The sequence below is a fragment of the Hyperoodon ampullatus genome (assembly GCF_949752795.1).
Source record: "Hyperoodon ampullatus genome assembly, chromosome: 9".
Taxonomy (NCBI): domain Eukaryota; kingdom Metazoa; phylum Chordata; class Mammalia; order Artiodactyla; family Ziphiidae; genus Hyperoodon; species Hyperoodon ampullatus.
The window spans coordinates 20,935,810-20,962,105 of record NC_136922.1 but is presented as its reverse complement, the minus strand read 5'-3'; the positions used below and the strand labels follow the sequence as shown (position 1 = coordinate 20,962,105).

The 26,296-nt window shown below is 42.0% G+C and overlaps 3 protein-coding genes across 4 annotated transcripts in view; all 3 read right to left on the bottom strand.

The window, feature by feature from the left end:
• The window catches only part of HECW1 (HECT, C2 and WW domain containing E3 ubiquitin protein ligase 1), a gene marked incomplete at both ends in the record, with an annotated part of 620,984 nt that overhangs the window by 575,816 nt on the left and 18,872 nt on the right, over positions 1-26,296 (bottom strand). The window lies entirely within an intron of this gene.
• On the bottom strand, positions 2,793-4,310 carry LOC307057907 (germ cell-less protein-like 1; the record flags this gene model as incomplete). The annotated part of the gene is made up of 1 exon (XM_079711213.1): positions 2,793-4,310. The coding sequence occupies one exon, from the start codon at positions 4,308-4,310 to the stop codon at positions 2,793-2,795; it is 1,518 nt and encodes a 505-aa protein (XP_079567339.1).
• Positions 10,944-12,461, bottom strand: LOC307057906 (germ cell-less protein-like 1; the record flags this gene model as incomplete). The annotated part of the gene is made up of 1 exon (XM_079711212.1): positions 10,944-12,461. One exon carries the CDS (start codon positions 12,459-12,461, stop codon positions 10,944-10,946), a length of 1,518 nt encoding a protein of 505 aa, XP_079567338.1.

Here is a 26,296-nt window from a genome sequence, read left to right as displayed (position 1 = left end):
AAGATCCCATGTATTGTTCTTTTATAGTCACATCCATTTCCCTGTCATCCTCGCCATCCATAAAAGCTGGCAACCACTAGTCTGTTCCCCACTTCTATAATTTTGTTATTTCAAGAATGTTACATAAATGCCATCATACATAATGTAACACTCTGAGATTGGTTTTTCCCACTGAGCCAAATTCCCTTGAGATTCATCCACGTTGTTACACGCATTCCTTTTTATTGTTGCGTAGTATTTCTGGGTATGGATGTGCCACAGTTGGTTTAGTTATCAACCTGCTGAACTACATTTGTGTTGCTTCCAGTTTTCAGCTATTACAAATAAAGTTGCTATGAACATTCACATACAGGATTTTGTGTGGACATTGGTTTTTGTTTCTCTGGGATAAATGCACAAGTGTAATTGCTGGGTCATATGATAATTAGCTTTAAAAGAAACTGACACACTCCTTTCCACATGGCTGTATTATTATAGGTTCCACCATAAACATATAGTGATCCAAACTCTCTGCATCTTCACCAGCATTTGCCGTTGTCAATATTCTATTTTATTTTAGCCATTCTGATAGGTGCATATCATTATGGTTTTAATTGCATTTTCCTTAGTGGCTAATGATATTGAACATTTTTTTCATGTTTTACTTTTCCATTATTATATCTTATTTTGTGAAATGTCTGTTCATGACTTTTATCTATTTTCTATTGGGTTTTTAAATATTTACCATACAGTTTGATCCGTTTGTTAGTATTCTAGTTATGAATCCTTTGGCAGTTATATAGCTTGCAAATTATCTTCCAGTGATTGGTTATTAAAGGTATATAATTAGTGGGACTTCCCTAGTGACACAGTGGTTAAGAATCTGCCTGCCAATGCAGGGGACACGGGTTCAAGGCCTGGTCTGGGAAGATCCCACATGCCGCAGAGCAACTAAGCCCATGAGCCACAACTACTGAGCCTGCACTCTAGAGCCAGCAAGCCACAACTACTGAAGCCTGCACGCCTAGAGCCCATGCTCTGCCACAAGAGAAGCCACTGCAATGAGCAGCCCGCGCACCACAACCAAGAGTAACCCCTGCTCGCCACAACTAGAGAAAAACCACATGCAGCAACAAAGACCCAACACAGCCAGAAATAATAAATAAATAAATAAATAAATAAATAAATAAATTTATTTTTTAAAAAGTACCTAATTAGGGAAGGCCTTTGGGAATGGTGGAGCTAGGGCCTATGAAAATATTTTCCTTCGTAAAAGCCATGAGAACACTGACAAATATTCTAAATCAACTTTTCGAGAACTCTTGAAATTAACCAGAACACATAAACAACTCTTACAACTTGACAACAAAAAGACAATAACCCACTTAAAAATGGTTAAGTGATTTGAATAGTTATTTCTCTGAAGACTACATAAAAATGGCCAATAATTACATGAAATGATGCTCAACATTGCTAGTCATTTAGATAATTCAAATCACAACCACAATGAAATTGCAGTAAACACACCCAGTAAAATGGCTACATTTTTTCAAAAGACAGTAACATACATTAGTGAGGATGTGATGAAACTGGAATCTTCATACACCAGTGGGGGGATGTAAAATGGTGCAGCCACTTGGGAAAAAAGTCTGGCAATTCCTCAGAAACCTAAACATAAAGTTACCATATAACACAGCAATTCCATTCCTAGGTATATACACAAAAACTTTTTTTTGAAGTATAGTTGATTTATAATGTTTCAGGTGTACAGTAGAGTGATTTAGTTATATATATATATATATAACTTTTACAGTTATATATATATAAAACTTTTTCAGATTCTTTTCCATTATAGGTTATTACAACTATATTCAACTATATTGAATATAGTTCCCTGTGCTATACAGTAGGTCCTTCTTGGTTATCTATTTTACATATAGTAGCTTACAAAAACTTGTACATGAATATTCACAGCAGCATTATTCACAATAACTAAAAAGTGAAAACAACACAAATGTCCACCAACTGATGACTGGATAAACAAAATGTGGTGTATCTATACAATGGAATATTATTAGCCATACAAGGAACAAAGCACAGACATATCTACAACATGAATGAACCTTGAAAAGTTATGCTAAGAGAAAGAAGGCAGACAAAAAAGGACACATATTTGTATGAGTCTATTTATAGGAAATGTCCAGAGTAGGCAAATTGATAGAGACAGAAAGTAGATTAGTAGTTACCACGAGCTGGGGGAAAGGAAGATTGAGGAGTGACCTTTAATGGGTATGAGGTTTCCTTCTGAGGTGATGAAATATTCTGGAATTAGTAGTGGTGTTTGTACAACAGTGTGAATATAATAAAAACCACTAAATTGTACACTTCTTTTTTTTTTTACTTTAACAGTCACTTAATCAAACTAAAGGAAACACATATATTAACAGAGTTTCACTAAGAGTAGTAGAGTAGGTAGGCTCAGAGTTTCTCTTTAAAGTCAATAGCTCTTTGTCTTCACAGAAATGATGGGCAGGGCGGGGGCTGGTGCCCATGGATCCTAAACCAGCAGGACAGGTTGCCATGTTAACAGCCCAAATGAGTCCTCGAGGAGTTTGGGGGGCTTCAAAATTTGTCCTCTTCATATGCTCATGTAAACAGTCTCAAGTATTATGAGCTACAGTTCAACAAAGCCTCTGACAGAATTGGTTACCAGAGATGGGCAAGCCTGGTTGGTCCCACAGAAGGAGCTGGCATCTGGACCAAGCTGGTCGTCCCTGACCCCAGGAAAGAGCTGCTCAGTTCTCTGAGCTGCTTTACAGGGGCAAACGCCCTGGGAAACGCTCCCCTCGGTGGAGGTACAGGAAGTTACAGGCCACATATATGGGGAAAACCACGTCTTGGTTTTCCAGGTTCATTACCTCTAGCTCTTGATTCTGTCTCAGGGAAAGCAACTGGTATTCTGTGTCCTTCCTGAAAACGGCTCTCCCATCCCTGTCCAAGGAGAACAGGCGCAGGCGGAACGCGACCGTTCTCCTCCCGAGGAGACTGACCCCGAAGCTGCGGGACTTTTTCCGTGCGCTGCACCGGCAAATGATGCGCTGGTTGGCGTAGCGCAGCACCAGGTCCCAGAAGAATTTGAAGCCTTCCCACCGCCAGCTGCACAGCTCGTCCCTGTGGAGCTGGCTCCCGCACCGCATGCTTCTCCCCTGGGGGTCGGACACGTAGACGCCCATGGGCCGGACAATTCTGGTCTGCTCAGCCCGGAGGGGGCCAAGGCAATGCTCACTGTACAAGGGACACAACCAAGAGGGAGGGATCAGCGCATCCTGGTGGATGACGTGTGCTGACATCGGGTCGCACATTATGTAGGCAAGCCGCAGCTGCTGGAACACTGGCACGAAGGCTCTGCCCTGCTCGGTCTCCAGGAAAGGGGTGCCCTCCGAATCCCTCCTGGACCTGGCAAACCATGAGTTGGTGTCAGGCAATAGGGCACTGCGCGGGCCCCTCCATGTCGGCTGCAGCTGCAAGAACGTCCACGTTTTCAGCACGATGTACACGTTCATCTCCACCCCCATCACAAAGAGCCGTGAAGAGGCAACGACCTCTTTCATCAGATCCAGGCGGACTTCTCGCAATAGCCCCTCACTACACAGGCTCATCATGTTGTCCAGCAGCCACTGAAGACACACGGTCCTGATGGTCTGGAGTCCGTAGCTTTCAGCAGAGTAGTAGTAGCTGCACACGGTCTGGGCACTGACAGTCTCCTTCATGACCTCCCCGCACCGCTGAATCACCTGGTCCAGCTGCAGCATGCTGGCTGTGGCCAGGATGGCGACGACTCGACCGGGTGGGATGAGAATGGAGCCTCGGTACAGGGAACCTAAAGCCTCGTGCAGTGCCTCGCGATCAATGTTCTCGTCAGGCATCTGCAACTCTATAGTATCCATGTTTGTCTCCTGCCAAGCGCCACTGAACATGCTAGCAAAGAACCCTGACTGGCACAAGTAGACCCTATGCAAGTTCCACTCCTCCCCCAGTGCGCAGATCCGCACGTCGCTCCCTTCTCCTCTCAGGAAGAGTGCCTCATAAATGGACCCTGAATGATCTTTAGCACGTTTCCGGCGGGGCTCTTTTGTGAGCGGCCCCCCTGGGCCTGTCTTCCGCTTGCGGCTCCTCTGACGGGCGGCGGGTCTGGCCTTTTCACTCTCCTTCCCTTCCTTTCTCTCTGCCGCTACTGCCTCCTCGGCCTCCTCCATCCCCGCACTGGCACCTGGCTCCTCTGGGGCACGCCCCCACCAGTGCCATGGCATCCGACTGCTTCGTGCTCCCATGGCCTATACCTCAGTGGTGCAGTGGCCAAGCTTCCTCTCCAGGCGCCGTTGCCGCGGGCACGAGCTCAGCCCAGAGTGATGCTGGGTACTATGACGTTTGCTCTAACGGTCTCTCCAGAGGACGACGCCACGCTAAGCCACACCCACTAGGCCCCACCCCGCCGGGTAAGGGCACTCCGTACCAGGGATTCCACTCTGTTTATCTTTCCCTCCTGGGATGATTGTTCTCGGGCTCCCTTCATAGGATGATGGTGGAACAGAGGCCTTTGTGTGCGAATTTTACCCATTAATTTCAAGAACACAATTCGCTCTTGCCCATCTAAAACAGTTAGTGATTAGTCCTTTATGGAGAATTACATCTTGGTCCCAGCCCTGTCCTCTAGGCACCTTAATTTCCATAATTAACTTCTTATTTATTTATTTATTTTTAATTAATTTTATTTTTATATTTTTTATTAGTTCCTGCTTTACAACAAAGTGAATCAGTTATACATATACATCTGTTCCCATATCCCTTCCCTCTAGCGTCTCCCTCCCTCCCACTCTCCCTATCCCACCTCTCCAGGAGGTCACAAAGCACCCAGCTGATCTCCCTGTGCTATGCGGCTGCTTCCCACTAGCTATCTACCTTACGTTTGGTAGTGTATGTATGTCCATGCCTCTCTCTCGCTTTGTCACAGCTTACCCTTCCTCCTCCCCATATCCTCAAGTCCATTCTCAAGTAGATCTGTGTCTTTATTCCTGTTTTAACCCTAGGTTCTTCCTGACATTTTTTTCCTTAAATTCCATATATATGTGTTAGCATACGGTATTTGTCTTTCTCTTTCCGACTTACTTCACGCTGTATGACAGACTCTAGGTCTATCCACCTCATTACAAATAGCTCCGTTTCGTTTCTTTGTATGGCTGAGTAATATTCCATTGTATATATGTGCCACATCTTCTTTACCCATTCATCCGATGATGGACACTTAGGTTGTTTCCAGCTCCGGGCTATTGTGAATAGAGCTGCAATGAACATTTTGGTACATGTCTCTTTTTGAATTATGGTTTTCTCAGGGTATATGCCTAGTAGTGGGATTGCTGGGTCATATGGTAGTTCTATGTTTAGTTTTGTAAGGAACCTCCATACTGTTCTCCATCTTTAATGTTACACCATCTTTAGTGTGTGGCTCTCTTCCCCAGCTTGCAAGATGGCTGCTGGCACTCCAGCCACCATAACCACATTCCAGATTGAATATGGAGGAAAAGGAAGAGCAAATGCAGCACACCAAATGAGTCGGCTTCCCTTACAGAGCTTCCCCAGAGGCCCCCACCCAATGACTTCCAAATATATCTCACTGGACTCAGTTATGTCATATAACTACTTTTACCTGCATGGAAGACTGGGAAATAGAGCTTTTAAACTGAGACCATTCCAAAATTAAAACAGAGTTCTATGAGTAAAGAAAAAGGAGAGAGGGGATATCCGTTGACAAAGAGCAGCCTATAACAAAATTCCTGAGATGAATGACAAAGGAGCAGTGTCAAGTCACAAAAATATACAGATGAAGATTGTCCTGTGCTGATTTCTTCCAATGCAAATCAGAAGATTTCAACATGTTTCCAGTAAAGTCCAATAAAAACAATAGCAAGAAAGACCTATATTCCTGGATATCTTGGCAAAATGCTCTAATTCTATTTTTTAAATCCTAAAAGTATCCAAGCAATAAAATAAAAAAAAAAGATTACCTAGAAAGAATATAAGTTGAGGCTATCCTCAAACTTATCCATGATCTCCAAAAGTAGAGAATCACAAAATAATATCTCAAGAGTCTTGGGGCAAAAGTTATTGCACAAAAATAATAGTCACAGTCCAAAAACTATTTATAGAAGGAAGGGAAATATACCCCCCAGAAATCAAAAGACTCAGAAAATAGCCACTTAAAACTTGCTTAAACATATGTTTTCCTTCCAAATCTATGAATAGGAAACTCATTCTGTTCATGTTTAAGAATAAATATATTCTGGATAGACCTAGACGAAGTAAGTCAGACAGAGAAAGACAAATATGATATCACTTATATATGGAATCTACACAAGAAATTGAATTCTTGTGTTTGAAATAACAGAAAAGCTCCCACTGGCCAACATTGGGTTAATTTGAGGATCAAAAAGAATCACAACTGTAATTGATTATATCACACTGAGTAAATAAAAATCTACTAGGACACAGTGATTTCTCTCCTCCCAAAAGAAGAGAGCAGAAAAAAAGGGAAAGCTCTTTTTCACAGAAGAATGGCAGCTAATAAAGGTGGAAGGAATTAGATCATTGGAAAGTCACGGATTTGCAGTCCCCGGTGGATAACGGATTCTGAGAAGGAAACAGTGGAGGATAAAACAACTAAGTGACAGGTTATTGGGAAACAGGAATTTGTCCCTATTATTAATTGTGAAGACCAACTGTAACTTTTGTTGCAGACATCTGAAGATCACCAGCTTAACCAGCAAGTCATCATAAATAAAATTAAAAGACATATTAAAACCACATCAAACATGATAGAGTTAATATCTATAATAATAAAGACTTCATACAAATTGGAAACAGGAGCACCAAGACCTTGCCTGGGGAGGAGGTGTTGGTAAAATACAGGTATAGAGGATTTACAGAAACAGCCTGACTGTCCCTTGGTCCCTTCACTGGAAGTGGATAGGATGGCACCTGCCTGAGTGTCAGAACCCCAGCATCAGACACTTCATTAATCTGGGGTATTTTTCCCGTGAGGTACGCAGAGGGACCCAGGGCCCCAGGCCACTTTCCTTTTGCCTGCTATTCCTAGCCTGCAGCTTCGTGTCCTCGGCTGGAGGAAGTGGAAGGGCAAAGGGAAAAGGCTTGTGCCAACCGAGCCTGTTATTTTTCATCCAGAAAAAAACATCTTTCCCAGAAGTCACTCTCAGAGGAGTCACCTGGTCACAACTACCTACAGAGAGACAGCCTCTAGCACCCCTCTTTCCTTGACAAAACAGCAAAAATAAAATGGATAAATCATAGTACTTGGTACTGAATATTTGGAGATTGGCACCTCACAGACCGTTGGTATATGGCATATGTTGTTACAACTTTTCTGAAAAGCAACTCTTCAGTGTGTTTAAGGAAACCTCAATGTACCTCTAGATCCATCAGTTCTGCTTTGGGGAATCATTTCTATGGAAATAATGTGAAAGGCCATGAATGGTTTATGTACATTGATATTCAGGTTGAGAGACTGTCATTTTGAAATCCACTATTAAAACATTTACAGGTAAAATTTTAACAACAAAGACACATAAATAAGCAAACTTAGAGTCTCCCAACTCTCCCCCATTATTCCATTATCCTTGTACTTTACTCTCTGATCACAGAAGGTGGAGTTTCTGAACCTTTCTTTCTGCCATGCTATTCACTCAAATGGATCTATTGTGGTTCCCTTCAATTTCCTGATTACTAGCTCTGACTCCTTCTCACCTCTTCTCTCCACTTTAGGGAAGCTATCAGAATGTAGAGGGCAACATTACAACTGTAGGACTAAGCACAAGTCTTCTCTGGTTGATTTCTTTATATTTTTGTCTTGAAATAATTATAGATTCATGGAAGATGCAGAGAGTACAGAGAACTTTGTGTGCTCTTTACCTACTTCCCCAATGGGAACTATCCTACAATATCAAAACAAGGAAATTGACATTGGTACAATCTACAGAGCTTATTCAGATGTCATCAGTTTTACAATGCACTCGTGTGTGTGAAGGTCCCTGTAATTTTATCACATGTATGGATTCGTGTAACTACCACCATGATCACAATATGGAGCTGTCTCATCGCCACTAAGATCCCATGTATTGTTCTTTTATAGTCACATCCATTTCCCTGTCATCCTCGCCATCCATAAAAGCTGGCAACCACTAGTCTGTTCCCCACTTCTATAATTTTGTTATTTCAAGAATGTTACATAAATGCCATCATACATAATGTAACACTCTGAGATTGGTTTTTCCCACTGAGCCAAATTCCCTTGAGATTCATCCACGTTGTTACACGCATTCCTTTTTATTGTTGCGTAGTATTTCTGGGTATGGATGTGCCACAGTTGGTTTAGTTATCAACCTGCTGAACTACATTTGTGTTGCTTCCAGTTTTCAGCTATTACAAATAAAGTTGCTATGAACATTCACATACAGGATTTTGTGTGGACGTTGGTTTTTGTTTCTCTGGGATAAATGCACAAGTGTAATTGCTGGGTCATATGATAATTAGTTTTAAAAGAAACTGACACACTCCTTTCCACATGGCTGTATTATTATAGGTTCCACCATAAACATATAGTGATCCAAACTCTCTGCATCTTCACCAGCATTTGCCGTTGTCAATATTCTATTTTATTTTAGCCATTCTGATAGGTGCATATCATTATGGTTTTAATTGCATTTTCCTTAGTGGCTAATGATATTGAACATTTTTTTCATGTTTTACTTTTCCATTATTATATCTTATTTTGTGAAATGTCTGTTCATGACTTTTATCTATTTTCTATTGGGTTTTTAAATATTTACCATACAGTTTGATCCGTTTGTTAGTATTCTAGTTATGAATCCTTTGGCAGTTATATAGCTTGCAAATTATCTTCCAGTGATTGGTTATTAAAGGTATATAATTAGTGGGACTTCCCTAGTGACACAGTGGTTAAGAATCTGCCTGCCAATGCAGGGGACACGGGTTCAAGGCCTGGTCTGGGAAGATCCCACATGCCGCAGAGCAACTAAGCCCATGAGCCACAACTACTGAGCCTGCACTCTAGAGCCAGCAAGCCACAACTACTGAAGCCTGCACGCCTAGAGCCCATGCTCTGCCACAAGAGAAGCCACTGCAATGAGCAGCCCGCGCACCACAACCAAGAGTAACCCCTGCTCGCCACAACTAGAGAAAAACCACATGCAGCAACAAAGACCCAACACAGCCAGAAATAATAAATAAATAAATAAATAAATAAATAAATAAATTTATTTTTTAAAAAGTACCTAATTAGGGAAGGCCTTTGGGAATGGTGGAGCTAGGGCCTATGAAAATATTTTCCTTCGTAAAAGCCATGAGAACACTGACAAATATTCTAAATCAACTTTTCGAGAACTCTTGAAATTAACCAGAACACATAAACAACTCTTACAACTTGACAACAAAAAGACAATAACCCACTTAAAAATGGTTAAGTGATTTGAATAGTTATTTCTCTGAAGACTACATAAAAATGGCCAATAATTACATGAAATGATGCTCAACATTGCTAGTCATTTAGATAATTCAAATCACAACCACAATGAAATTGCAGTAAACACACCCAGTAAAATGGCTACATTTTTTCAAAAGACAGTAACATATATTAGTGAGGATGTGATGAAACTGGAATCTTCATACACCAGTGGGGGGATGTAAAATGGTGCAGCCACTTGGGAAAAAAGTCTGGCAATTCCTCAGAAACCTAAACATAAAGTTACCATATAACACAGCAATTCCATTCCTAGGTATATACACAAAAACTTTTTTTTGAAGTATAGTTGATTTATAATATTTCAGGTGTACAGTAGAGTGATTTAGTTTTATATATATATATATAACTTTTACAGTTATATATATATAAAACTTTTTCAGATTCTTTTCCATTATAGGTTATTACAACTATATTCAACTATATTGAATATAGTTCCCTGTGCTATACAGTAGGTCCTTCTTGGTTATCTATTTTACATATAGTAGCTTACAAAAACTTGTACATGAATATTCACAGCAGCATTATTCACAATAACTAAAAAGTGAAAACAACACAAATGTCCACCAACTGATGACTGGATAAACAAAATGTGGTGTATCTATACAATGGAATATTATTAGCCATACAAGGAACAAAGCACAGACATATCTACAACATGAACGAACCTTGAAAAGTTATGCTAAGAGAAAGAAGGCAGACAAAAAAGGACACATATTTGTATGAGTCTATTTATATGAAATGTCCAGAGTAGGCAAATTGATAGAGACAGAAAGTAGATTAGTAGTTACCACGAGCTGGGGGAAAGGAAGATTGAGGAGTGACCTTTAATGGGTATGAGGTTTCCTTCTGAGGTGATGAAATATTCTGGAATTAGTAGTGGTGTTTGTACAACAGTGTGAATATAATAAAAACCACTAAATTGTACACTTCTTTTTTTTTTACTTTAACAGTCACTTAATCAAACTAAAGGAAACACATATATTAACAGAGTTTCACTAAGAGTAGTAGAGTAGGTAGGCTCAGAGTTTCTCTTTAAAGTCAATAGCTCTTTGTCTTCACAGAAATGATGGGCAGGGCGGGGGCTGGTGCCCATGGATCCTAAACCAGCAGGACAGGTTGCCATGTTAACAGCCCAAATGAGTCCTCGAGGAGTTTGGGGGGCTTCAAAATTTGTCCTCTTCATATGCTCATGTAAACAGTCTCAAGTATTATGAGCTACAGTTCAACAAAGCCTCTGACAGAATTGGTTACCAGAGATGGGCAAGCCTGGTTGGTCCCACAGAAGGAGCTGGCATCTGGACCAAGCTGGTTGTCCCTGACCCCAGGAAAGAGCTGCTCAGTTCTCTGAGCTGCTTTACAGGGGCAAACGCCCTGGGAAACGCTCCCCTCGGTGGAGGTACAGGAAGTTACAGGCCACATATATGGGGAAAACCACGTCTTGGTTTTCCAGGTTCATTACCTCTAGCTCTTGATTCTGTCTCAGGGAAAGCAACTGGTATTCTGTGTCCTTCCTGAAAACGGCTCTCCCATCCCTGTCCAAGGAGAACAGGCGCAGGCGGAACGCGACCGTTCTCCTCCCGAGGAGACTGACCCCGAAGCTGCGGGACTTTTTCCGTGCGCTGCACCGGCAAATGATGCGCTGGTTGGCGTAGCGCAGCACCAGGTCCCAGAAGAATTTGAAGCCTTCCCACCGCCAGCTGCACAGCTCGTCCCTGTGGAGCTGGCTCCCGCACCGCATGCTTCTCCCCTGGGGGTCGGACACGTAGACGCCCATGGGCCGGACAATTCTGGTCTGCTCAGCCCGGAGGGGGCCAAGGCAATGCTCACTGTACAAGGGACACAACCAAGAGGGAGGGATCAGCGCATCCTGGTGGATGACGTGTGCTGACATCGGGTCGCACATTATGTAGGCAAGCCGCAGCTGCTGGAACACTGGCACGAAGGCTCTGCCCTGCTCGGTCTCCAGGAAAGGGGTGCCCTCCGAATCCCTCCTGGACCTGGCAAACCATGAGTTGGTGTCAGGCAATAGGGCACTGCGCGGGCCCCTCCATGTCGGCTGCAGCTGCAAGAACGTCCACGTTTTCAGCACGATGTACACGTTCATCTCCACCCCCATCACAAAGAGCCGTGAAGAGGCAACGACCTCTTTCATCAGATCCAGGCGGACTTCTCGCAATAGCCCCTCACTACACAGGCTCATCATGTTGTCCAGCAGCCACTGAAGACACACGGTCCTGATGGTCTGGAGTCCGTAGCTTTCAGCAGAGTAGTAGTAGCTGCACACGGTCTGGGCACTGACAGTCTCCTTCATGACCTCCCCGCACCGCTGAATCACCTGGTCCAGCTGCAGCATGCTGGCTGTGGCCAGGATGGCGACGACTCGACCGGGTGGGATGAGAATGGAGCCTCGGTACAGGGAACCTAAAGCCTCGTGCAGTGCCTCGCGATCAATGTTCTCGTCAGGCATCTGCAACTCTATAGTATCCATGTTTGTCTCCTGCCAAGCGCCACTGAACATGCTAGCAAAGAACCCTGACTGGCACAAGTAGACCCTATGCAAGTTCCACTCCTCCCCCAGTGCGCAGATCCGCACGTCGCTCCCTTCTCCTCTCAGGAAGAGTGCCTCATAAATGGACCCTGAATGATCTTTAGCACGTTTCCGGCGGGGCTCTTTTGTGAGCGGCCCCCCTGGGCCTGTCTTCCGCTTGCGGCTCCTCTGACGGGCGGCGGGTCTGGCCTTTTCACTCTCCTTCCCTTCCTTTCTCTCTGCCGCTACTGCCTCCTCGGCCTCCTCCATCCCCGCACTGGCACCTGGCTCCTCTGGGGCACGCCCCCACCAGTGCCATGGCATCCGACTGCTTCGTGCTCCCATGGCCTATACCTCAGTGGTGCAGTGGCCAAGCTTCCTCTCCAGGTGCCGTTGCCGCGGGCACGAGCTCAGCCCAGAGTGATGCTGGGTACTATGACGTTTGCTCTAACGGTCTCTCCAGAGGACGACGCCACGCTAAGCCACACCCACTAGGCCCCACCCCGCCGGGTAAGGGCACTCCGTACCAGGGATTCCACTCTGTTTATCTTTCCCTCCTGGGATGATTGTTCTCGGGCTCCCTTCATAGGATGATGGTGGAACAGAGGCCTTTGTGTGCGAATTTTACCCATTAATTTCAAGAACACAATTCGCTCTTGCCCATCTAAAACAGTTAGTGATTAGTCCTTTATGGAGAACTACATCTTGGTCCCAGCCCTGTCCTCTAGGCACCTTAATTTCCATAATTAACTTCTTATTTATTTATTTATTTTTAATTAATTTTATTTTTATATTTTTTATTAGTTCCTGCTTTACAACAAAGTGAATCAGTTATACATATACATCTGTTCCCATATCCCTTCCCTCTAGCGTCTCCCTCCCTCCCACTCTCCCTATCCCACCTCTCCAGGAGGTCACAAAGCACCCAGCTGATCTCCCTGTGCTATGCGGCTGCTTCCCACTAGCTATCTACCTTACGTTTGGTAGTGTATGTATGTCCATGCCTCTCTCTCGCTTTGTCACAGCTTACCCTTCCTCCTCCCCATATCCTCAAGTCCATTCTCAAGTAGATCTGTGTCTTTATTCCTGTTTTAACCCTAGGTTCTTCATGACATTTTTTTTCTTAAATTCCATATATGTGTTAGCATACGGTATTTGTCTTTCTCTTTCTGACTTACTTCACGCTGTATGACAGACTCTAGGTCTATCCACCTCATTACAAGTAGCTCCGTTTCGTTTCTTTGTATGGCTGAGTAATATTCCATTGTATATATGTGCCAGAACTTCTTTATCCATTCATCCGATGATGGACACTTAGGTTGTTTCCAGCTCCGGGCTATTGTGAATAGAGCTGCAATGAACATTTTGGTACATGTCTCTTTTTGAATTATGGTTTTCTCAGGGTATATGCCTAGTAGTGGGATTGCTGGGTCATATGGTAGTTCTATGTTTAGTTTTGTAAGGAACCTCCATACTGTTCTCCATCTTTAATGTTACACAATCTTTAGTGTGTGGCTCTCTTCCCCAGCTTGCAAGATGGCTGCTGGCACTCCAGCCACCATAACCACATTCCAGATTGAATATGGAGGAAAAGGAAGAGCAAATGCAGCACACCAAATGAGTCGGCTTCCCTTACAGAGCTTCCCCAGAGGCCCCCACCCAATGACTTCCAAATATATCTCACTGGACTCAGTTATGTCATATAACTACTTTTACCTGCATGGAAGACTGGGAAATAGAGCTTTTAAACTGAGACCATTCCAAAATTAAAACAGTGTTCTATGAGTAAAGAAAAAGGAGAGAGGGGATATCCGTTGACAAAGAGCAGCCTATAACAAAATTCCTGAGATGAATGACAAAGGAGCAGTGCCAAGTCACAAAAATATACAGATGAAGATTGTCCTGTGCTGATTTCTTCCAATGCAAATCAGAAGATTTCAACATGTTTCCAGTAAAGTCCAATAAAAACAATAGCAAGAAAGACCTATATTCCTGGATATCTTGGCAAAAGGCTCTAATTCTATTTTTTAAATCCTAAAAGTATCCAAGCAATAAAATTTAAAAAAAAAAGATTATCTAGAAAGAATATAAATTGAGGCTATCCTCAAGCTTATCCATGATCTCCAAAAGTAGAGAATCACAAAATAATATCTCAAGGTTCTTGGGGCAAAAGTTATTACACAAAAATAATAGTCACAGTCCAAAAACTATTTATAGAAGTAACAGAAATATACCCCCCAGAAATCAAAAGACTCAGAAAATAGCCACTTAAAAACTTGCTTAAACATATGTTTTCCTTCCAAATCTATGAATAGGAAACTCATTCTGTTCATGTTTAAGCATAAATATATTCTGGATAGACCTAGACGAAGTAAGTCAGACAGAGAAAGACAAATATGATATCACTTATATATGGAGTCTACACAAGAAATTCAATTCTTGTGTTTGAAATAACATAAAAGCTCCCACCGGCCAAAATTGGGATAATTTGAGGATCAAAAAGAATCACAAATGTAATTGATTATATCACACTGAGTAAATAAAAATCTACTAGGACACAGTGATTTCTCTCCTCCCAAAAGAAGAGAGCAGAAAAAAAGGGAAAGCTCTTTTTCACAGAAGAATGGCCTCTAATAAACGTGGAAGGAATTAGATCATTGGAAAGTCACGGATTTGCAGTCCCCGGTGGATAACGGATTCTGAGAAGGAAACAGTGGAGGATAAAACAACTAAGTGACAGGTTATTGGGAAACAGGAATTTGTCCCTATTATTAATTGTGAAGACCAACTGTAACTTTTGTTGCAGACATCTGAAGATCACCAGCTTAACCAGCAAGTCATCATAAATAAAATTAAAAGACACATTACAACCACATCAAATATGATAGAGTTAATATCTATAATAATAAAGACTTCATACAAATTGGAAAATGAAGCACCAAGACCTTGCCTGGGGAGGAGGTGTTGGTAAAATACAGGTATAGAGGATTTACAGAAACAGCCTGACTGTCCCTTTGTCCCTTCACTGGAAGTGGATAGGATGGCACCTGCCTGAGCATGAGAACCCCAGCATCAGACACTTCATAATCTGGGGTATTTTTCCCGTGAGGTACGCAGAGGGACCCAGGACCCCAGGCCACTTTCCTTTTGCCTGCTATTCCTAGCCTGCAGCTTCCTGTCCTCGGCTGGAAGAAGTGGAAGGGCAAAGGGAAAAGACTTGTGCCAACCGAGCCTGTTATTTTTCATCCAGAAAAAAACATCTTTCCCAGAAGTCACTCTCAGAGGAATCACCTGGTCACAACTACCTACAGAGAGACAGCCTGCAGCACCCCTCTTTCCTTGACAAAAGAGCAAAAATAAAATGGATAAATCATAGTACTTGGTACTTAATATTTGGAGATTGGCACCTCACAGACCGTTGGTACATGGCATATGTTGTTACAACTTTTCTGAAAAGCAACTCTTCAGTGTGTTTAAGGAAACCTCAATGTACCTCTAGATTCATCAGTTCTGCTTTGGGGAATCATTTCTATGGAAATAATGTGAAATGCAATGAATGGTTTATGTTCATTGATATTCATTAATGCAATATTTCTAATATGCAATCCCCTGACAAAAACAAAACAAAAGTATAAACTTAACTTCAGTGTCCTGTAAGCGTTGAGTGGTTGAAAATACAGTGTCGTTTATCAGAGAGCTGTGTGAGTTGGCCACAGAAACACTTCAGGTCTCATTTGTAAAATGGAGTTAATAATACTTCCCACATAAGCACTTAGACGTATTAAATAAAATTTTATATGTAAAACATACCTCAAATACCACAATAAGAATAATGCATAATATAGTGAATTCCCTGGTGGTCCAGTAGTTAGGACTCTGTGCTTTCGCTGCTCAGGGCTGGGGTTCAATCCCTGATCGGGGAACTAAGGTCCCAGAAGCTGGTGGTGGTGCAGTCCCCCAAAAAAATCGTTGCATAATAGATATATACATGGAGTATTATATAGTCAATTAATATAGCATAGATGTAGAATATTAAAAATTGTATGACGAGAAAATTCATCTGCTGTTAAATGTACACAAAATTGTGTTTATAGTGTGGTTTCAATTTTATAATGTATATATGCATTAAAATACACTGAAAAGCCAACGGTTGTTACATCTGGTCATTGCAGGTGGTTGTTATTTTATCCTTTGTACACTTTCTTGTTTTCAGATTATCTATCTGGTATAATCATTTTCATATAGATCAGGGGTCAGTAAACTTTTTCTTAAAGGTGCAGTTAGTAAATATTTTAGGCTTTTTAGGCCTTATGATCTCTGTCTTCACTACTCAGCTCTGCTATAGAGAAAGCAGTCATAGAAAACATATAAATGATGGATGTGACTGTGCTCTGATAAAACTGTACAAAAACAGGAGGCAAGCTAGCCCTAGTTTTCAGACCCTTGCTCTAGATAATGATAAATACATGCTGTATTAAAAAAAATTTTTTTTGAGGTGGTGTAGCAAAAATCAAGAAAAGAGGAATTTTCCTAATGGTGGGTGGGGATGTAGAAGGAGAAGAAGGCTTGCACAATGTTTCATGGACAAGAGAGAACAGAGCAATTATGGGGAAATTAGAAAGTAATCCCTTGGTAGAAGGAATCAAGCTGATGGGGTTTTATATGAAAAAGAAAGAATGAGAGGTATATACACATAATTTTATCTCACTGGATTTGCCCTGAAAGCTTTTGACCCATTTCCCATGGCATACTGAGCCAGCAGGAGAATCCCAGGATGACTGCAAAGCCAGTTAGAGAACAACCTTGGAGTTTATCACCAAGTCGGTCGTGGAAAGTACCGGTACCCTAGGCCTCCATCCAGCATCCCAACAAAGGGCCCAGTGACCTCTGCTCAGTGGCACCCTGGCACACTCATGCCACATTCCTCTTAAATAATTCTGAGTGGAGACTTCCGGGTAAGATGGCGGAAGAGTAAGACGCGGAGATCACCTTCCTCCCCACGGATACACCAGAAATACAGCTACATGTGGAACAACTCCTACAGAACACCTACTGAACGCTGGCAGAAGACCCCAGACCTCCCAAAAGGCAAGAAACTCCCCACATACCTGGGTAGGGCAAAGCGGAGAGATTACCGCACAGAGGATCGGTGCCGAGCGGCACTCACCAGCCCGAGAGGCTTGTCTGCTCGCCCGCCGGGGCGGGCGGTGCTGGAAGCTGAGGCTCGGGCTTCGGTCAGAGCGCAGGGAGAGGACTGGGGCTGGCGGCGAGAACTCAGCCTGAAGGGGACTAATGTGCCACAGCTAGCTGGAAGGGAGTCCGGGAAAACTCTGGAGCTGCCGAAGAGGCAAGAGACTTTTTCTTCCCTCTTGGTTTCCTGGTGCGCGAGGAGAGGGGATTAAGAGCGCTGCTTAAAGGGGCTCCACAGACGGGCGCGAGTCGCGGCTGAAAGCGCGGAGCCCAGAGACGGGCGTGGGACGCTGGGGCTCCTGCTGCCGCCGCCAAGAAGCCTGTGTGCGAGCGCAGGTCACTGTCCACACCGCCCTTCCGGGAGCCTGTGCAGCCCGCCACTGCCGGGGTCCCGGGATCCAGGGGCGGCTTCCCTGGGAGAACGCACGGCGCGCCTCGGGCTAGTGCAACGTCACGCCGGCCTCTGCCGCTGCAGGCTCGCCCCGCACTCCGTGCCCCTCCCTCCTGCCCGGCCTGAGTGAGCCAGAGTCCCCGAAGAGGCTGCTCCTTTGACCCTGTCCTGTCTGAGCGAAGAACAGACGCCCTCTGGCGACCTACACGCAGAGGCGGGGCCAAATCCAAAGCTGAGACCCAGGAGCTGTGAGAACAAAGAAGAGAAAGGGAAACCTCTCCCAGCAGCCTCAGAAGCAGCGGATTAAAGCTCCACAATCAACTTGATGTACCCTGCATCTGTGGAATACATGAATAGACAACAAATCATCCCAAATTGAGGAGCCAGGAGTCAGTGCTGTGCCTCTGAGGTGGGAGAGCCAACTTCAGGACACTGGTCCACAAGAGACCTCCCAGCTCCACATAATATCAAACGGCGAAAATCTTCCAGAGATCTCCATCTCAACACCAGCACCCAGCTTCACTCAACGACCAGCAAGCTACAGTGCTGGACACCCTATGCCAAACAACTAGCAAGACAGGAACACAACGCCACCCATTAGCAGAGAGGTGGCCTAAAATCATAAAAAGTCTGCAGACACCCCAAAACACACCACCAGACGTGGACCTGCCCACGAGAAAGACAAGATCCAGCCTCATCCACCAGAACACAGGCACTAGTCCCCACCACCAGGAAGCCTACACAACCAACTAAACCAACCTTAGCCACTGGGGACAGACACCAAAAACAACAGGAACTACGAACCTGCAGACTGCAAAAAGGAGACCCCAAACACAGTAACATAAGCAAAATGAGAAGACAGAAAAACACACAGCAGGAGAAGGAGCAAGATAAAAACCCACCAGACCTAACAAATGAAGAGGTAATAGGCAGTCTACCTGAAAAAGAATTCAGAATAATGATGGTAAAGATGATCCAAGATTCTATTTCCCAGATCCAAAATCTTGGAAATAGAATAGACAAAATGCAAGAAACAGTTAACAAGGACCTAGAAGAACTAAAGATGAATCAAGCATCGATTAAAAACACAATAAATGAAATAAAAAATACTCTAGATGGGATCAATAGCAGAATAAGTGAGGCAGAAGAACGGATAAGTGAGGTGGAAGATAAAATAGTGGGAATAACTGCTGCAGAGCAAAATAAAGAAAAAAGAATGAAAAGAACAGAGGACAGTCTCAGCGACCTCTGGGACAACATTAAACACACCAATATTCGAATTATAGGGGTTCCAGAAGAAGAAGAGAAAAAGAAAGGGACTGAGAAAATATTTGAAGAGATTATAGTTGAAAACTTCCCTAATATGGGAAAGGAAATAGTTAATCAAGTCCAGGAGGCACAGAGAGTCCCATACAGAATAAATCCAAGGAGAAATACGCCAAGACACATATTAATCAAACTGTCAAAAGTTAAACACAAAGAAATCATATTAAAAGCAGCAAGGCAAAAACAACAAATAACACACAAGGGAATCCCCATCAGGATAACAGCTGATCTCTCAGCAGAAACTCTACAAGCCAGAAGGGAGTGGCAGGACATATTTAAAGTGATGAAGGAGAAAAACCTGCAACCAAGATTACTCTACCCAGCAAGGATCTCATTCAGATTTGATGGAGAAATTAAAACGTTTACAGACAAGCAAAAGCTGAGAGAGTTCAGCACCACCAAACCAGCTTTACAACAAATGCAAAAGGAACTTCTCTAGGCAAGAAACACAACAGAAGGAAAAGACCTACAATAACGAACGCAAAACACTTAAGAAAATGGGAATAGGAACATACATATCGATAATTACCTTAAATGTAAATGGACTAAATGCTCCCACCAAAAGACACAGATTGGCTGAATGGATACAAAAACAAGACCCATATATATGCTGTCTACAAGAGACCCACTTCAGACCTAGAGACACATACAGACTGAAAGTAAGGGGATGGAAAAAGATATTCCATGCAAATGGAAACCAAAAGAAAGCTGGAGTAGCAATTCTCATATCAGACAAAATAGACTTTAAAATAAAGACTACTAGAAAAGACAAAGAAGGACACTACATAATGATCAAGGGATCGATCCAAGAAGAAGATATAACAATTGTAAATAGTTATGCACCAAACATAGGAGCACCTCAATACATAACACAAATACTAACAGCCATAAAAGGGGAAATCGACAGTAACACAATCATAGTAGGGGACTTTAACACCCCACTTTCACCAATGGACAGATCATCCAAAATGAAAATAAATAAGGAAACACAAGCTTTAAATGATACATTAAACAAGATGGACTTAATTGATATTTATAGGACATTCCATCCAAAAACAACAGAATACACATTTTTCTCAAGTGCTCATGGAACATTCTCCAGGATAGATCATATCTTGGGTCACAAATCAAGCCTTGGTAAATTTAAGAAAATTGAAATTGTATCAAGTATCTTTTCCGACCACAATGCTATGAGACTAGATATCACTTACAGGAAAAGAGCTGTAAAAAATACAAACACATGGAGGCTAAACAATACACTACTTAATAACGAAGTGATCACTGAAGAAATCAAAGAGGAAATTAAAAAATACCTAGAAACAAATGACAATGGAGACACAATGACCCAAAACCTATGGGATGCAGCAAAAGCAGTTCTAAGAGGGAAGTTTATAGCAATACAATCCCACCTTAAGAAACAGGAAACATCTCAAATAAACAACCTAACCTTGCACCTAAAGCAATTAGAGAAAGAAGAACAAAAACATCCCAAAGTTAGCAGAAGGAAAGAAATCATAAAAATCAGATCAGAAATAAATGAAAAAGAAATGAAGGAAACGATAGCAAAGATCAATAAAACTAAAAGCTGGTTCTTTGAGAAGATAAACAAAATTGATAAACCATTAGCCAGACTCATCAAGAAAAGAAGGGAGAAGACTCAAATCAATAGAATTAGAAATGAAAAAGGAGAAGTAACAACTGACACTGCAGAAATACAAAAGATCATGAGAGATTACTATAAGCAACTCTATGCCAATAAAATGGACAACCTGGAAGAAATGGACAAATTCTTAGAAATGCACAACCTGCCAAGACTGAATCAGGAAGAAATAGAAAATATGAACAGACCAATCACAAGCGCTGAAATTGAAATTGTGATAAAAAATCTTCCAACAAACAAAAGCCCAGGACCAGATGGCTTCACAGGAGAATTCTATCAAGCATTTAGAGAAGAGCTAACACCTATCCTTCTCAAACTCTTCCAAAATATAGCAGAGGGAGGAACACTTCCAAACTCATTCTACGAGGCCACCATCACCTTGATACCAAAACCAGACAAGGATGTCACAAAGAAAGAAAACTACAGGCCAATATCACTGATGAACATAGATGCAAAAATCCTCAACAAAATACTAGCAAACAGAATCCAACAGCACATTAAAAGGATCATACACCATGATCAAGTGGGGTTTATTCCAGGAATACAAGGATTCTTCAATATACGCAAATCAATCAACGTGATACACCATATTAACAAATTGAAGGAGAAAAACCATATGATCATCTCAATAGATGCAGAGAAAGCTTTCGACAAAATTCAACACCCATTTATGATAAAAACCCTGCAGAAAGTAGGCATAGAGGGAACTTTCCTCAACATAATAAAGGCCATATATGACAAACCCACAGCCAGCATCGTCCTCAATGGTGAAAAACTGAAACCATTTCCACTAAGATCAGGAACAAGACAAGGTTGCCCACTCTCACCACTCTTATTCAACCTAGTTTTGGAAGTTTTAGCCACAGCAATCAGAGAAGAAAAGGAAATAAAAGGAATCCAAATTGGAAAAGAAGAAGGAAAGCTGTCACTGTTTGCAGATGACATGATACTATACATAGAGAATCCTAAAGATGCTACCAGAAAACTACTAGAGCTAATCAATGAATTTGGTAAAGTTGCAGGATACAAAATTAATGCACAGAAATCTCTGGCATTCCTATATACTAATGATGAAAAATCTGAAAGTGAAATCAAGGAAACACTCCCATTTAGCATTGCAACAAAAAGAATAAAATATCTAGGAATAAACCTACCTAAGGAGACAAAAGACCTGTATGCAGAAAATCATAAGACACTGATGAAAGAAATTAAAGATGATACAAATAGATGGAGAGATGTACCATGTTCTTGGATTGGAAGAATCAACATTGTGAAAATGACTCTACTACCCAAAGCAATCTACAGATTCAATGCAATCCCTATCAAACTACCACTGGCATTTTTCACAGAACTAGAGCAAAAAATTTCACAATTTGTATGGAAACACAAAAGGCCCCGAATAGCCAAAGCAATCTTGAGAACGAAAAATGGAGCTGGAGGAATCAGGCTCCCTGACTTCAGACTATACTACAAAGCTACAGTAATCAAGACTGTATGGTACTGGCACAAAAACAGAAAGATAGATCAATGGAACAGGATAGAAAGCCCAGAGATAAACCCATGGACATATGGTCACCTTATCTTTGATAAAGGAGGCAGGAATGTACAGTGGAGAAAGGACAGTCTCTTCAATAAGTGGTGCTGGGAAAACTGGATAGGGACATGTAAAAGTATGAGATTAGATCACTCCCTAACACCATACACAAAAATAAGCTCAAAATGGATTAAAGACCTAAATGTAAGGCCAGACACTATCAAACTCTTAGAGGAAAACATAGGCAGAACACTCTATGACATAAATCACAGCAAGATCCTTTTTGACCCACCTCCTAGAGAAATGGAAATAAAGACAAAAATAAACACATGGGACCTAATGAAACTTAAAAGCTTTTGCACAGCAAAGGAAACCATAAACAAGACCAAAAGACAACCCTCAGAATGGGAGAAAATATTTGCAAATGAAGCAACTGACAAAGGATTAATCTCCAAAATTTATAAGCAGCTCATGCAGCTCAATAACAAAAAAACAAACAACCCAATCCAAAAATGGGCAGAAGACCTAAATAGACATTTCTCCAAAGAAGATATACAGACTGCCAACAAACACATGAAAGGATGCTCAATGTCTTTACTCATTAGAGAAATGCAAATCAAAACTACAATGAGATATCATCTCACACCAGTCAGAATGGCCATCATCAAAAAATCTAGAAACAATAAATGTTGGAGAGGGTGTGGAGAAAAGGGAACACTCTTGCACTGCTGGTGGGAATGTGAATTGGTACAGCCACTATGGAGAACGGTATGGAGGTTCCTTAAAAAACTAAAAATAGAACTACCATATGACCCAGCAATCCCACTACTGGGCATATACCCTGAGAAAACCATAATTCAAAAAGAGACATGTACCAAAATGTTCATAGCAGCCCTATTTACAATAGCCCAGAGATGGAAACAACCTAAGTGTCCATCATCGGATGAATGGGTAAAGAAGATGTGGCACATTTATACAATGGAATATTACTCAGCCATAAAAAGAAATGAAATTGAGCTATTTGTAATGAGGTGGATGGACCTAGAGTCTGTCATACAGAGTGAAGTAAGTCAGAAAGAGAAAGACAAATACTGTATGCTGACACATATATATGGAATTTAAGAAAAAAATATGTCATGAAGAACATAGGGGTAAGACAGGAATAAAGACACAGACCTACTAGAGAATGGACTTGAGGATATGGGGAGGGGGAAGGGTAAGCTGTGACAAAGTGAAAGAGCGGCATGGACATATATACACTACCAAACGTAAGGTAGATAGCTAGTGGGAAGCAGCCGCATAGCACAGGGAGATCAGCTCGGTGCTTTGTGACCACCTGGAGGGGTGGGATAGGGAGGGTGGGAGGGAGACGCAAAAGCGAGGGGATATGGAAACATATGTATATGTATAACTGATTAAATTTGTTATAAAGCAAAAAAAAAATAATAATTCTGAGTAACAGAAAATACTTATGATTGAGCCAATATCCTCTGCCCACTAGTTGTTTTCTGGACTTGGAGCAAGTACCTTTGCCACCTTTCAGATTTTAAATATTTGAAGCCATGATCATGGTCCTTTCTTTCCACCTTAGAAATCCTCAAAACACAGTTTTCCTAGAGGAGAAGTTGAAAATTGGAGATTTACAGTTATGCCTGGATGGGCCCACTGAGTATTGTAAAATCATTGAATTCACTTAGTAAAAAAAATCTTGAAATCATAACATTTCTCTTAAATATCTAGTCTTTTGGTTTTCTTAGAAAAATCAGAAGAATTACTAACATTGGATCACCATCCACATGCCAACAGTTGGCTTGAAGCTGACTAACAAGCATGAGCTCCTGGTCCAGTCCCCCTACCCGCCCCCCCCAACCCTGAAACCCACATCTGCCCAGACCCCAAGGATATCCAAGTTTCCTGCTCTGATCTAGATGAGCTAGCAAAGAATGCTGCAGAACACTGAGCCAGGAGCCCAGAGACAGCTTCCCATCTCAGGTTTAACACGTGTAAGTTCTGTGACCCTGGAGCTGGCTGTTTCATCACGTGAAATATTAGGGGGTTAAGTGGGATATGGCTTAGGTTCCTTGCCCAGCCAGCATTCCATGAATCTATAAATGGCTTAGCTAATTTTCAAATCTCACTGAGCTCATTGCCTGAAAAATGCCTGAAGTCATGAGTTCCACCTGCTAATAACACTTTGAAACAAAATAGATTTGAAAAATAAAATATCTGGATCTCTCAAAAGCAATTTGCAAATTCATACCAAGACATGCTAAATGTAAAAACAAAGCCATTCACTCTTTTGCCTCTAAAATGAAATTTCAAAGGCGAGAGTTCTAAAAATTAAGAAAAAAATCCTGTCCCAAAGCTTAATGTTTCTGTAAAAATAGCACATCCATTACACTATTCAGTAGAGAAAAATGAACCCTGGAAAAGGGGAGAGGTCAGGACCACAGAACTATGGGTGCGCTTGACACTTCTCCTACCCAATTCCTACCCTCCCCAATCACTCCCACTCCCATACAATGTAGGTTTAGATTTGTTTTATTTCTCTTGCTGTAAACCCTGAACTTTCTCTATCCAGATGAAATGCTTCATTCAATGCTTTCTCCAAGAAACTAAAAACGATGCCAGGTTAGCATCATCTACACCATTAAAGCAAGAGCAAGACGCAGACCTCTAGAGAGAAGCATCTGGCCTTTGGTCATCTTGCTTCCACTCCTCTCCCAACCAGCATCCCACCCCACCTGAAGAGCTTCGATATCACTATTTCACAGCATAAGGTAGGCAAGCAGGCTGGGGCCTGGCGTTCAGTGTAGTCTGTGAATATCAGACACCACTTGTGCACCAAGCCAGGCCATTCACTTCACCTGGTCCTGGGAGCCTGTGGGTCCAGAGCATGTGGCGAGTATGATAAGAAAAGAAAAGTGTTTCTTGTTCCAGAAGATTCTCTGGATCAATGGGAAAAGGAAAATTTGTGGCAAAGCTTCAAGTCAGGAGGGGAGCATGTTCCTACAACAGTGAGCTCTCAGGTAACAGACTCAGTGTCTTGGCCCTAAGGTGCCTGAGATCAATGACAGGAGCATTCAATTTTGGTAAAACTAAGCTTAATCAAAGAATATCATAGTAAGTAAGTTCTAAGGCCCTGACAAGGGTGATGTCTGTTTAATGACCAGGAAGCAATACTGTAAATTTGAGGACCTCACTCTAAGAATGTGACTGTGTATCTATTCACCACGGTAATCCAGTTCCCAGTCCACTGTCTGGTATATAATAGGTGCTCCATTAATAGTGTGAAAAATAAAATAATCACTCTTAAAGGACACAACTTTTTCAGTTTGCCTTCTACAACTAGATGTTTCTCCATGTCAGGGATTTAATTCTGCTTTGTCTTTTGCACATTTTTTTTTTTTTTTTTTTTTTTTTTGCGGTTTGCGGGCCTCTCACTGTTGTGGCCTCTCCCGTTGCGGAGCACAGGCTCCGGATGCGCAGGCTCAGTGGCCATGGCTCACAGGCCCAGTCGCTCCGTGGCATGTGGGATCCTCCCAGACCGGGGCACGAACCCGTGTCCCCTGCATTGGCAGGCGGACTCTCAACCACTGCGCCACCAGGGAAGCCCGTCTTTTGCACATTTTCACCTTAAACTGTAAACAGATTTGCCTGGATGGAAAAATCTCACACACAACAAAAACACTTTTATAATACTCATATAATAGTATGTATATATTATACTATACACACAACATAAATACTCATATAACAGAAGCTTAAGAAATGTCTTCTGAGTGAATGAGTAATTGAAAATTACTGGAAAACAGTTTACAAGGATTTAAAAAATATATATACATATATTTCTGTCATATATATTTCTATATATTCGCATATATAAATGTGTGTATACATACATATAATGAATTTTTATTTTTGTTTGTGATCCAACAGTCACTTGGTCAAATTTCTCATTAGAAGCCTAAAGCCTCCTTTTTTTAAATTTTTTTAATTTTTAACTTTTTTTAATTGGAGTATGGTTCCTTTACAATGTTGTGCTAGTTCCTGTTGTACAGCAAAGTGAATCAGCCACA